Below are 15,183 nucleotides of genomic sequence, written 5' to 3' on the forward strand. Positions count from 1 at the left end.
GCTCTTTGTTGTTTGACTTTGAGCAGCTGTGTCTCATGGATAGAGCCACCGTCTTGTTATCGGAAGGTTGCTGGTTCAGTTCCCCTGTTCTGCATGTCAATGTGTCCTTGGGCAAGACACTGAATCCCAAACTGCCCCTGATGTGCTGGTTAGCACCTTGCCTGGCAGCCACCACCATCAGTCTATGCATGAATTACTGTAAGTCGCTTTGGACAAAAGCGTCTGCTAGATGTCACTGACATCTTAATTTTGGGTTAACGTTCATGTTGCGACGTCTATATTCATTTTTTGGGACAGTGGTGAAAAGCCCTGTTCTAACAATAACATAATGACAGACAGATAAGTTTAAACATGTGAAAACACATTCTGGCAGAGTCATGAATATTCTGTAAGCTTCATAAATACATGATGAACACCAAAGTGTAGTTTGACAGCCTGATGTTAGTTTTACCAGATATGGAAAAAAAAAAAAATCAAGGTATAGGGTTTCTTGTCACTTCACTCCTTCGTCATGCACACTATCTTCAACAAAGCCACACAGACTTTGACAAAATGTACTGAAATGATGCATCCCACCACATTAGAGCATTTTCAAAATTACACTGAGAGGCAGTGGCCCAGGGCTTTCTGCAAGAAGATGAAAATGTGATGACATATTTGTGACACATTAGCTCAGATGACCGTTCCATCATTTGTGTTTACTGCTTACTGTCCCCCTGTCTCTCCCTGAAAGGACTGGAGGAATTATCCTCACTACTTTCTTCATATTTCATTAATTCTGACAACCCTTAATGTATGTTGCATGCACATGCACACACACACACACACACACACACACGCACACACAAACACACAGGATTCTAACCTGCTCCTTGACGGAGGCAAGGATGGCGGAGGTGGTTTCAGACTCGGAGCCATCTCCGTTCGAGGCGTTGAGGACGGGGCTCAACATGGTGGCAGCGCTGGCAGTGTCAGTCTCCACCTCAGGCACTGGCATACCTCCTGTAAAACAAGGGAACATGGAACTTATCATTATTAAAGACACTGTGACATGCCAGCATTTACACTGCGGTTGTTCCACCTACAATCTCACACTCGTACTCACGGACAACTGTACACACACAAAGGCAGAGTCATAGCGAGGTTACTGCAAAATATAAGATCACTGATAAACCAGTGGACTAAATCTAGTTCCACTGAAACCTCTCTGTTTGATGATTACTTTTTTTTTTTCATTTTCTCTCTGACTTATGCATGTTCAGGGTCATGTACAGCTGGAGATTATCCCAGCATTCATTTTGCATCGGGCGGTGACACAACTTGGACAGGTGCATGAGTACATCTTTGGAATAGGAAATCTAGGCCAGTGAGAAGAAAGTGTCCGAAGTCCAGAGAGAGAACAGTGAAATATCTAATGGCAGTCCAGCAAAGAAGCCATGGTACTACAAGCAGAGATAGATAGTAGCAGTACCAAGGTAGTACATCTGCACTCCAGAGTACCATACCCAGTGCACTCTGGACCAGACTGATAATAATATTTCCAGGCCTTGAGTCAACAGGTCTGTACATTTCATACTTAAAAAGGTACTGTACATATTTGGCACACATTTATGGCACAGTGTGCTACAATTTATACCTAGGGCCATATATAGTTATAGTAGCAGTAGTGCAAGTGCAACAAGGTTGTAATCCAAAAGACACAAATGTGCCCTCATTTCAGTACTGCCTCTAGTAATGCTAGCAATACCACTAGCCTGTCAGTATAGCAGTAAACAGAACAGCTAGCTCTGCATGAATGCACTGAAAAGGCTCATTTATTGAACATGCCCATGTTTTAAGTGGTAGATGGCGAGCTGAACATGTCAGTTCTCAACGCTTCCACTCATCATTTTGCAGCTTTAAATGAAAAAAAGGGCTATGTTTCATCAAAGGTAAACAAAGCACAGAATCTCAGGTTTATTACAGTTCACTACAAATCTGTTGGTGGTCCATATTGTATAGCCTATCAAAAGGCTCATAGTGAGAAACGCAGACTCTGATCTCAACCTAAAGCATCATGGGACTGCTAGTGGATCACGCAAACAACGACTACAACTGTTTTCAATGTGAAAGTGTCCAAAAAGACACCGCATTTCAAAGCTGTACCATATGAATACACTGGCTCCTTCATTAGCACAACCATATTCTTATCAACAATGCTTTATTTTACTTTGTTAGAACAATAAAAAGTATAATAAATTATTGGAATCATAGCATCTTTTGGCAGACAACCCAAAATGAAAGCATATGGTTGGCAATACTCCCAATAAACCCAACAGCATGCTAGACAGACTCCAGATAGTCTGTGGCTGTCTGGAGCCAGCCACAAGCCTGTGGACTCCTTTACTTTCAAAAGCATGGTCTTTATAGGCATGTAAGGAATATATACTTTAATTTGCTAATAATGTCCTCAAACAGCTGGTTACCTTCATGTTAATCAACACTAAGGAGGAAATAGCGCAATTCCTGGGAAGTATTTTTAGTAGCAGATTAATACACATGTGCTGCTCTTACTGAGTACTTAGCAGGATGGTGTATGTGGGATTGAGTTGAAAATCAGCAACTGTGTGCGTAAAACATGTCACCCAGTGATGTGTTTTCAATAGTGTTTAGACAATGGAGCTCTATGACATGGAGGAAGAAGATATATCAGACTTTCAGACTAAATGGCCTGTACAATAAAAATGATAAAGACCAGCATTTACTGTTTATTTTGGGCTAAAGTTACACATGTCTAGCGGCAATTTGGCAATGTTTCTTAATATAAGGACGATAAGGTATGAATTCAGACATGCACATAATTCATTTGACTAAGTTATTCCTAAAAATCAACATACTTTGTACCATAATGCGAGTTATGGATCATGTTCACATCACAGAACAAAATTTCGAATCTGGAAAGGGGAATCTTAAATATTTCTTTATGTTAGAACTAAAACAGTCATCCCGATGTACTATTTTTTGTGCCAGCACAGCCAGGTTAATAGTTCTGTAGTGGCAGTAGTAGTAAAAGTAGTTGAAGCATTCACCGTGCATTTTTAGGACATTAAATAATAGCTTTTATCAACTTAACATCAACAAAAAAAAACAAAAAAAACATTGGCTATTCCCAAAAAAAGCCTAAACCTAGTTTTAGAAGGGCCACCATACACACACAAACACACACTTGCATGCTTGATGCCATGTGTCATCCTGCATTTAACCAAGCGTTGGAGGACGCGGGTTTCACATGTGCCATGTAATCCTGATGCAGCACAGAGCTGTTGTAAGAGCTGCATCAGCCAGCTTTACACACTGATGAGAGGCTTGTCATGAGGAATCTAACACATTCACACACACACACACACACTCACACACGTAGAGAAAGACAGGCTGTTGGCATGAGGCAGCACCAGCAGAGTACTGAGGTAAAAAAATAAATGAATAAATAAATGTAAGTGAAGCCTGTGAGCAGAGTGGAGGGATATGTGCAGAAAGCAGAGGGGAGATGGAGAAGTGAAAGGAAAAGAGGAATGGAAAGAGAGTGAGAGTGAGAAAGCGCAGAGAGGAGGAGGTGAGGTGAGGAGAAAAAGAGTGATACAAGAGGAACAGAAAGGGTGAGGAGAAAAGAAGAGAAAAAAAAAACTACTCTTGCAGGCTGCTAGGCAACAATCTCTGGTCACTGATGGCTGCTAATATGGCTGACCTGGCTCTACTTGTCTACCATTTTGGAGAGTGTTCCCTTTTCCTCTCCACGTATCCATCCATCCCCTGTCACCGGTTCTCGACTTAAAGTTTTCATCACCACTCACCTTTCGGCTCACACTACATCTCTCTCTCTCCTTTCCCCCCTCATGCCTCTCCACATCTCATCCTCTGCCTCCTTGTTGCCTCTCTAAACTTCTCCTCCCCTCCCTCCCTCTCTTCCTGCCCACTTTCTCTTCACTTGACCTATTTCAGCGTCTCCTCAGCTTTTCAGCACATTTCTGCTTTATTAGGCAGCACGCGGTGGAGGACAACAGATGGATGATTACCCGATAGGTTTGCGGGTTGGATTTGAACCTGCAACATTGTGGTGCACCTGAGTCTTCCCATCATCCTCACCCTACCCCCACCATCCCCACCCATGAGTGTGCACTGTTAAAAAAAACCCTTCGGCTACCTCTCTGGCCCTCGTGACACCACTACATGCTTCATATTCTTAACGCCACCCTCTCTTTCCCATCTTCTTTTTCTGTGCGGTCAAAACTACATCACGCACTGGCACGTATCTTCCATCCTCCCCTGACACCTTCCTCTCACATCCACCTCCCTGCTTACTTACCTCCTTCCTCCATGCCTCCATCCCTCTTACTTCTCCTCCCTTCCCCCTCTTTGCTCTGCATGTAGTCACATCACACAGAATCCTTCTCATTATCACCTCTACCGATCCTAATCTGTCTCCATCCTCCCGTTTGTCAAAAAGAAAATACAATCCTAAACCCTTCCGCCTGAGGTAGCCTGAGGTAGCCTGAGGTATTTGTCGATCAAGAAAATGCTCACCTGTCTTTAAGCTCTGGAACATTTGCTGTGCGGTGGCCTCTGTGATTACAGGGTAATAACACATTGTCTTGTCTTAAACACAGCCAACTGCCTTAGTTATGTCACTGAACAATTCATTCTGTTATTCACCCAGAGCTACAGGTCCAGCTACCAGACCAAATAAAACTCAGCATATCATTTATCTATATTATATACCTAGATATTACTTCTAGTGTTGGGGGTAACTTGTTACAAATCAATCCGCAAGAGTACTTTTTTGTTGTAATAAGTAACAACACATGTTAGTTCTGCAATTCAAATGATCAGTTATTTAGTTTTATCCGTCACTGAAAATATTGCTGTCTTTTCCTTCCCTTTTGTTTGCCCCAAAAGTTAAAATACAATCCCTGAAGCTCTCTCCTGCTGCTTATCAGGTGGCTGAGAGCCAGCGGAAGGTAAACCTACAGTTGTTTCTGTGTGCAAACACATTCAATGCATTCAAGCAAATTCAACGTAGAAGGTGGCGAGAGAGGACAGCAATAACTCTGTTGAAATATTATCATAAAGACAACATAAGGACAAGAACAACATCATGGTGAAATGCAAGTTGTGCCTGGAGGATAAGTGCTTGTTGTATTGTTTTCATTGAAACAGCCGTGCCTAGTACTGTACGCCTCTGCCCCAGTTTGCTGTCAGATTGCTACCAGAATAAAGAGCTGTAAATGTTGTCTTGTTAATGTCATTCTTATTATAAGGCTACAGAGTTACTGATGGTGGGCTGTAAAGAAGGCTACAAAATGACGGTTTAGTCAATACATTCAAAGGTTTATGTACAGCTGGCTACATGCCATCTGGACAATACAACTGACATAGACATACAAAAGTGTAATTTATGGTAACTCTAAAGTACTCAAACACGTTACATTTCTCAGTAATGTAGTAATGTAAAAACTTTTATGGCTGTAACGTTGTAACGCATTAAGTAACTTTTAAAAGTAATGTTCCCCAACACTGACTATTTCTAATTTCACTAAAACAAAGGCAACTTCGACTTAAATTCTGTCATATGCTGTTGACGAATGGCAAACAGTCCAAACTGTATTGTTCTCTGAGGAAACAATAAGCCAGAATCCAAAATGGAAGATGCTATCATGGCTTTTTGTGTTATTTATGGGTGTTTTTTTTCTCAAAGCCTCCTTTGTCATAAAACAAACTGCTCAACAAAAAGAATGTAAATCCTCATCTTTGTGATGAGACATAACTTCACAGTGCAAGTATATCTTGGAAAAATACGTGATTATTTTTCCATTAGTGCCTAACAAGCCTCATAACTGACATGACTCTTCACCTTCTGTGTAAGTCGTAGTCTCGGAGAAAGAAAATAGTTCCAACGTGAAATGCTCACGACAACATTAACTACAGGAGGTAATGACTGCTGAAGAGACATTGCTGTTGAGTTTTTCAAAAGTTTTTTTGGCACTTGAACACCACAGACCAGGCAATTCGCACCAAAACAGTCTAGATGGCTGGCCATGTGATCATCACGAAAAGTTAAAAAGTGGGGGCAGCAACATCTCCCTTGACAAAGATTGATGAAGAACTGACAAATTATTTTTAGACATCCAGGTACTCTATGGAGGGGGTTGACCTGTCATTGTCCCTCACATTATGACTTGACCATAGGACACAGTTTTAACAACATCTGTGACTGTGACTGCCACATATCTGATGCATTCCTATTGTACAACTGTCAGGTCCATTTGTCCATTTACCCACTTAATGTATTTGCTTGGTCTCACACAATCATGCAGTACTGTTAAATTACTGACTGTGCAAACAAAGAGCAATCTGGAGCAGCAATACAACCTGCAATCTGCGATTAAACCTCAGTAGTTGAAGTTGATGACAAACTGAGTCTGTAACATTGTTCAAGTACAATAAAAAGCCAGAAGTTAGATTTGCCCAGTTTTACAACACAACAGAGGCCTTTTTTTTTGAGTGGCACCATTTATGGGTGTGAAAAAGCCCTGATTAGTGTGGACAGAATGTGAAAACAGAGCCTCTGCCTCCTAAAAACTTGATAAATGGTTGAGGTTTTTTTTGTTCGAGGTATGGCGATGTCAGTTCCACAGTTGGTCAGTTTGCCAGCCAATCCGTACTTGTGGTCCATATCAATGATTATTGGATGACTGTTGTGAAATTTGGTTCTGACCACCATTTAACATTCATGGTCCCCAGAGGGTGGTCAATTTGGTTCATGACCACAAACTGCAAAACTGATATTCCCATCACCTTGCTGTTCTGTGGTGCAAATATAGTGTGATCTTTTTTTTTTTTTTTTTTTTTGCATTTCTAGCACACTACTCCAAGATGATGAACACAGTTCAAAGCACCATTGTACTGGTACAGCTCTACAGAGCTTCTCTTATGTGGTAGTAGACTCCTGTTTCATGTGACTTCTGTTTTTCCTGTCCCTTGCTGCAAGTCTGTACATCACAGATATATCACAAATTCCACTACACTAATGGTGAAAGGAGTTCTGACTTGAGTGTTATCCACAAATTATCTCCTAACTTTGTCTCTATGGATACTTTTGAGTGAAACATTGCACACGACAACCCATCCAGTCTTGAACTTGATCAGAGAACTGGATCATAGAGCGTCGGAGAGTGCCCGGCGGCCCAATTTGCCTATAGAACAAAACAAGAGAGAAGCTCTGGTTTTAACTGTGCAGACAGGGCAGGCAGCCAAATATAGGTCAGCTCAACAGACCGTGTCCAAGCCCTCATCACACAACTGACCAGTACAAAGCAGCTTTCCCCAATAACAGCCGTCAGAACTAGGTTATAGAGGCCCACAGCCCAGCTAGAGACAAGACTTTGAATATGGATTAGGCCTAAAGGCTTTATTTCACTGAAGTATAATCTTGGATTTTTTTAGGTCTATATTTCAGCGCCGTAATGCAGGGGTATTTAGCCCCTGGTAATCTCTGATATTGCTGTAACATTGTAAATGCAGCTCACGACGCTATGATTGACATGCCTGGAACAGGAAATACTGAGCTTAATCTTTTGACCCTTTAAGCTCATCAGTCAGGTCTGAGACAGGCGTGTTTTGGTGAAGACGGAGTTCATCACATATCGGCAGCAAATCAGCTAAATGTCCATGCAGAAACTGTGTTACAGATGCACATGTGTTGCACGACTGAATTCCTGCACGGAGCATCAGAGCATTCCCCTCGTGTGTGTATATTTGTGCGTGTGCGTCCCTTCTGGGATGTGTGTTTGTTATGTGTTTGACGGGCAGTCCCTTGTCGCCTCATTAAAACTTGCTGCAGTGTTTTGTTTTGGCTTCACCAGTCATCTGTCCCTTTGTCTAGACCCTGTGCCCACGACTCCGCTTTCAAATTAACAAGACTTTAACACTTACATTAACAATGTAATTAGCGCTGTCTGTGTCTCATTGTGTATTTATTGGGACCTGCAGTCCAGAGCGGAGATATGCCTTTCATTTTTCGCTGCTACCCTTAAGAGCTCTGCGATGCGTGCCTGATTTTCTCTCAAGCTTGTTTTCTGCAGCAGCTACAGTGAATTAGACAAACTAAATTAAACATGGGGGATCAGGGATTGAAGTTTGCATGTGTCTCCTCTGATCTATGTTTGGGATTGAACAAAGCACAGGGACAACGCTCAGTGCAAAGTACTCAAGCAAGCGTATAATGGTGCCTTTTAACATGATGGTTAAATTGAGCAGATTTTTATGTCAACTAATTGAAGTCAGGTACAATTACTCTAACATACTAATGAGAATAGTGTAATCAAGCTGCAACCCTGTCTCCCACAAAATATGTTTACTGATGATTTGCTCTCCAAGAACACTAACTGCTAGATAAAGTGACTTAGGTTCACTGGTCATGTTCGTATCAATCCATAAAAGCTTTGCCAGTTACTGGGTAGTGATGAGCCAACATACAATCAGTATCAGAGACTGCGGTTGCCCACAGATCCATCGAACACTGTGGCACCTTGAGCCCATTGCTTTGATTTTGTCGGCAGATTCACTGCTGTAGTTCTCTCTCACCATGCTCTGCTCTGTATCAAATGGTAAACAGGCAAAGTCAGTGACTAGCTGGTGAGAATAAGGGATCAAAACAAAAAAAAATGTTGCGCATAAATTTACAAATTGGTCTGATGTTACTTTATCACGGCTGTTCTGCTGCCCCCAGTATTAATAAGTTAATACCACTTGAAGTACAGGACACACCAGCTCATGACCCTAACTCTGGGATTCCATAACCTGGGCTATACTCCCTGGCTTAGTATTCTTACCCTTATCCAAACTGATCATTACTCTTCATGCAAATACAGGACAGGAAGGCTCTACAATGGGTGATTAAACCAGAACATCAGTGGTGGATCACCCATCCACAGTGCATCAGCAACATCAGTTATTATCAGTATTTCATTTTTAAACCATTGTTTAAAAAAATGACAATAAATTGACCTTGTACCTAAACATAACCAACACAGGCACCAAGTACTAACAGTACAGGGCAGGGTAGGGCGGGTCATTTCTTGTTCATCCTAGAAAAAACGAATTGGCCACTGCCTGTGTTCATGCATAATAACACAAAATGGACAGTCAGAAGCAGTGATTATGGTACAGTTGCCAGGATGTGCCCATCTGGCGAAATGAGATTTCCAATTTTCTGGAGAGCCAATGCTCATCAAAACTGGGGGGTATAAAGGACAGTGGTGTATTCCAACAAGCTGACAACCTGAGATGATGTGCATCTGTGGTGTGGGATTACATAGAAAACAATAGGTCATGACATATATCACTGACATATTACCATGGCATATTACCACAGCAGTTACCACAGCCGCCTCGTAACACAATAAAGGAAAGGCAAAAACCTAAAACGCACATGACCTCTTTAAGCATGCCTCACCAGAAGCAAATGTATGCCTTTTGCACAAAATATTTCATCATATCACCAGTGGAAAAACACAGGTGTTAATAATATGATGAATGGTGTTTGAATTCTATTTAGCTGCTTCAGGTTCAGGACCCCAGTAATGTGCATGCTGGCTCACTGTCACAGGCTTCACAGGTGTCCATTGTTAATGAGTTGATTAGAAACACCTGCGCTTTTCTGTCTATGAAAAGTGAAACTGCTGTAAAAGATGGCCCTAAACCAGATAAAGGACATTCACAGTGAATGTTTTTTTTTGAATATCATGCATTGGCAGATGAGGACATGTTGAACTCTTTGTAATCTTAATAGAACATCATTTGGGCATCGTCACATTCTCACAAAACTAGCCGATGAAAACTGGCCGGATATGAAACTCATTTTTAAGAGATGTGAGCAGACGAGCTTCATCAACACAAACTATATGGCTGGATACAAACATTTAGAGGCCCTGCGCAACAACACAGGTGTCTCCAGTTTTTGCTGATTACACATCTGCTCAGGTTGAAGGGGGCTGGTGCTTTGCTGGGTATTACAAGTCCCTGGACTCCGCACTCATGCACCGTTAAGGCGATAAATGATAAAGGTGCAATTTGCTCGATATAGCGGACGCAACAAAGCTAACAGGAGAGTGACAGATGTGACGGCCCGTTGCAATCCTGAGTCTAACCAGCCAAAATATGTGAAATCACCTGTGCCGGTGTACTGTATGTAAAGCATTTGAACTGAAGGACTACGGAACTGTCACTGGCAGACAATGGCAGATGGCCTCACAGGCATTATTGAGCTTTAATCACCCATCAACTAAATCTATCTGTGGTGAAAGTCCAGATGCTAATGGACATTTATATTCAGCACACACACTAATACAAGCAAACACATACCTACTGCCTGCACTGCTGTGATATAGCATGTATCCCTCGGAGTGTCACTTAAGAATAGCCGCTCTGATTACATGCCATTAAGAGGTGACTCTGCACAATAAAAAAATCTATCATTTAATATATATGTATGTATAAAGTGTATTATTGCTAGCATTAAAACACAAAGCCAGTGGCATTACTGCCTGAATGCCTGGCTAAATGAATATGGATCACAATCCAACAGGGTCTAAATTATTGCGTTTTCATTTCAAGCAGCTATGTCTATTTGCGGCATAAATGCTAATGATGCTCACTGATGTTTATCTGGGTGTGATAGAAAGTACTGCTGATTACATAATCAAAATAGCTAAAGTGTAAAGTTCCAAGGACAGCTGATGACTTCAATAACAGCCTGCTGGGTTTCTCACTTTGATTTCTTTTTGTCTTTATCCCAGCACAGTCATGCTTTGCGTGCACTCGGCTAATTACCCAGAAGGAAGGAAGAGCATTAGTCAGCCAGGATCGTGTAAATACGGTGAAGGGAATCTGAAAAACAATGCGACTCACAAAAGAAGCTGTAAATATGGTCTGACAGCAGGCTTTATGATAGAACTCAGATGTTGATGGATCACAGGAGCTTGATGATGGTCTGTGAGGTTTAACAAACCTTCAGGCTCTTTGACGAGACAAACACTACAGCTAATGTGGCTGATTAGACCTGTGACAAGCACATTATTAGCGCATAACAACAGACGACTGGGCTATATTTAATCCAAAACAGAAATGCAGACTGATCTAGAGCAAGACCGCAAAGAGAAGCAACTACAATTGAACAGACTCATGTAAAGCAGTGTAAATAAAACTCTATCATGGACAAAGCTCACCCCACTTCCCAGGTGTGAACACCTGCATTCTAATCGCAGCAGGTAACTGAGACAACTCCCTCCACAGGATGTAGCCTGATTCCAGACCCCTGCATCAGCTCCCATGCCTCCAGACTTATTCAAATGTAGCAATTAAGCTACACTTGTGTTAAAAAAAGTCAAACAAAAATGGCAACAAAAATGTTACCAAACGTGGATAAGATTAACATCAGCATTGACTGCTGCGAGATGACAGTAATAACAACAGCTTTGCTTCTTTTTGGTTCATTAACTGCTCCTACAGCAAATGCAAGATAAATCTGACAATCAGGCAAGACAAACAAGACATCAACGACATCATCAAGACAAAAATGAGCACTTCAACGTGTTTTGTCAATGTTGCTGTGATGGCAGACAGAATTGTTTCATTCATCTTCTTCTTCTTCTTCTTCTTCTTCTTCTTCTTCTTCTTCGTTGCATCCATTTGTTTCTACGTTTCAGCTTAAAAGTTCACTAACGAGAATGACTCGAGACTCAGGAAACAGGGCCATCCGTGGAGTATGTACGGGCACAATTGCTATTATAGTGGCTGGTATTGCCACTTGAAGAGAAATTAAAGACAAACAAAAACCAACACCTCAATATAAATTCTGCTAAGGATTAATTTCCTTTGTCACAACTTTGAGATGTGTGTTTAATGTGCTGTATTCGCCACAAACAAAGGTGTCTTTATGGGATTTCATGGTTCCAAGAAGATGATCCGAAACAAGAATCTTTTGAACATTTCTTTTGGGTCTACATTATCAGTTAACAGAGCTGAAAGCTGAAACGCAGAATACAAGAATACAAACCTTTCTGTTAGGGTGCTCCAGCCTCTCCTTTTTGAGCCACCCTCAGGGCAAAATGTCTTTGTACACAAGATAATGAATTAAATACCAGCAGATGGGATCAGACGTACCGCTGCAATTTCCTGACCTAATGGGCAGACCGCCATCAAATTTGCTGAGAAGGTTATGTCAATTTGTTCAGGAGACTCCCTCGTGGCACACTCACTACAAACTTTTGACTTTTTTTTCACTGGCATGGTTTTTAGCAACCCTATTTGTTGGTATTGTCAAAGTCCAAAACTTTGATCTTGTGACCTGTGAGACATTGATGAATTAAAGTGAGTACACTCTTTTCATCTTATGTGTAACAGTACCTCTTTCAATCAAGTATGTTCTGTATTGTCAATCTAGTATGTTCTAGTCGCAGTTTTTCAAGTTGGTAGAAAAAGAGTTGTACTAAAGAGAAAAGTTGAAGGGAGAAGAATCAAAAGCTAGGAGGACAGGAGGAACTTGTTAGTCGGAGTGGCACAAAAAGAACATCATAGTTTTCAAAGCTCACAGGCGCAGTCATGTTGGACCAAAGTGGCTAATGTAGATTCAGATCGGCTGGGAATTCAGTGGCTTTCAACGGACTTGTCAGTCACACAAAAGAAGAAAATCTGTGAGTGTATATATATAGTAAGCCTTTTTATAATGCAGCCTTTTACGTGTTTTTTAACTCCTCAGAGCCGTTTGAAACAACCTATACTAGAACACAGAGTAGAACAAAAAAGGCCTTTACTCCAATGCAAAACAAGACTGAATGTCCCAACCTTAAACAAAGTCATAAAGGCTGTGTGTGTTTACTATGTCCACTCACAAATGGTTTGGCTTGACTGTACAAGTTGCAGGGAAACTGTACTATAACTTGTTACACAGTCATGTGACTTCACAGATCTGTAGGCTTCATCGGGCTGTTTGTCCTAACTTTAAACTTCAATCAGGCTAAAATAAACAGCCAACAGAATTCAATTAGCAGTATTTCTCTGTGATCCGCGTCTGCTGTTTTAACTTGTGATACCAGCAGAGGCTCTAAGGTGCACACCTCTAAGCAGCTAGAGTCTCTCAAAGACAATTCTCGATATACAGGTAATGAAAGAGGTGTGCATGGCACAGGGGGTAGAATCACATGGTTAGGATAGCGGGAGGAGGATCTTTATCACATATAATCATACAATGTACAGTGTAGTATGGTGCCTGGGGACAAACTATAGATCTAAACCAGTGCCTTGCCAAAGGCAGTACCAAAGGCATTCAAGTCTAAAATCAGTGGTTAGCATGGGTTAAAAGCAGATATCCCTCGGCATCTATGACAAAACTGCTTTTTACTACAAATCTATACCTATATCTATATCTATACTATAGTGGATATACGCCACACGTGTCACATTAGCCTCATACTAGATGTCTGAAGGGGGCAATTAGCTTCACTCCCAAGAAAGAGTCTGCACCATTATCAGGTGTCACAAACTCACACTGATCTAACCTCCCGGCAAAATGATGAACAGATGACCGATCGTAGATTGTTCACACACTTTTTTTGCATTTTTTTTTCTCTGAGCAGTTTCTATGCATGACAGCTGATCCTTAATTTTGGGATGAAAGGGAGGTTTCCTTTTTTGGGATATTGAACACTTTACAGTCATTACTTTTGCATTTCGTGCCGTTCCCGGCACGGAACAACATCTTATCAACTTGTGCTGATCTCCCACAAGCTCAGAGTAATTGCAGTTAGTTTTTCTCCCCCCCAGTGTGAGCACATCTCGTGATGATGGCGCTCGGAAGCCCATTTATTTATTTCACCTTCAAAGCTGACATAAAAGATAATTACCTTCAGATAATTAAGGCGGTCGCTTTGACAACTCTATATACCATGAAAGATGCACATTATATCATGGGGATAATAACATCCCACAACTCCGTTTTGCTATCATCGTTTGCTGATCACTATTAAGTGACTCACCGCACATTATGCAAGCGAGCACACAACACGTGTACACATAATGAAAAATACACACTCACACATGACACACATATGCTCCCAACCACACACACTTTTTCACACTTTAACCTCTCTCATTATCACTTCTTTTTAGCTGAGAACTGTCACTATGTTGAACTATCATCGCACACACACACACACACACACACACAGCACACTGAGTCAGTCTGTTGGGGACTGACTCCAGTGAAAACAGAAAGCATGTCATCACAACAGCTCTGGCCTTAATCAGTGGTCTGAGTGCAGGAGTGTCAAATGTTTTGATAGTGTCTGCGTTCCCCTCACTTCTCCCTGTTGATGGTTACATTATGTATGTAGTTGAATTAACACAATTTTCATGACAGCCATGTGACTTTGTCGTGTTTGCTGTACGGTTTTTAATGTTTTAAAAATGACACTGTGGTGAGTTCACATGTTTCACTGTGCACTACTCTAATGCAATCAGTGTGACTTTGTAATCAGACGCACAGCAGGGCATTAATAAAAAAACAAATTACAGCTAAACATTATTTTTTTACCTAATTCAACGTTGTAGTTTATGTTGTTCAACACTGGGTCTAATTTAGCAGGAAAGCTGCTGGAGGTGGCGGCGATATTGTGTATTTATGTTTTTAAATGCCAACAATTAGTCGAATGGGATCAGCTTGAAGCAATGAACCTACGCCGAACCGCCACTGACTCGGCAGTTCGCCTCAGTTCTACACAGCATTTTAGCATCTCTTTAAGCCAACAATTTGGTGTCAAAGCTGGCAGCTGGTTTAGTTGTTTTAGTCCACTCTCAGCTTCATTTCCAGCATCAACAGGCAGCTGTTTATAGGAAAAAAGCTCTAAAATTCACCGTGCACTCCCTGCTCAGTACCAAACCACTAAGTGACAAATTTAGCTACTGGCTGGTTAACACAATGGAGCATTTAGTGACTAAAGAGTGTTTTCTCGGGAGTTAGGAGAAAAGACTGAGGGATCATAATGTAGCTCTTAGTCTCTTCAATATGTAAATAATCCACTGATTGCCATACCAACTTTTTAAAGATGAGAATATGTCAATGTTGTGACTGAACAATAAATGAAAGCAGGT

General features: G+C 41.3%; 1 protein-coding gene across 10 annotated transcripts in view; it reads right to left on the reverse strand.

The window, feature by feature from the left end:
- ctnnd2b (catenin (cadherin-associated protein), delta 2b) overlaps nt 1-15,183 on the reverse strand; it is a 190,282-nt gene that overhangs the window by 150,508 nt on the left and 24,591 nt on the right. For all 10 annotated transcript variants that reach the window (XM_037084521.1, XM_037084529.1, XM_037084530.1 and 7 more), the window contains exon 2: nt 866-1,002. In XM_037084521.1, the coding sequence (XP_036940416.1) occupies nt 866-997 (132 nt within the window). In that variant the 5' untranslated portion in view covers nt 998-1,002. The remainder of the gene's footprint in view (nt 1-865; nt 1,003-15,183) is intronic.

This window comes from Acanthopagrus latus, chromosome 21 (assembly GCF_904848185.1).
Source record: "Acanthopagrus latus isolate v.2019 chromosome 21, fAcaLat1.1, whole genome shotgun sequence".
Taxonomy (NCBI): Eukaryota; Metazoa; Chordata; class Actinopteri; order Spariformes; family Sparidae; genus Acanthopagrus; species Acanthopagrus latus.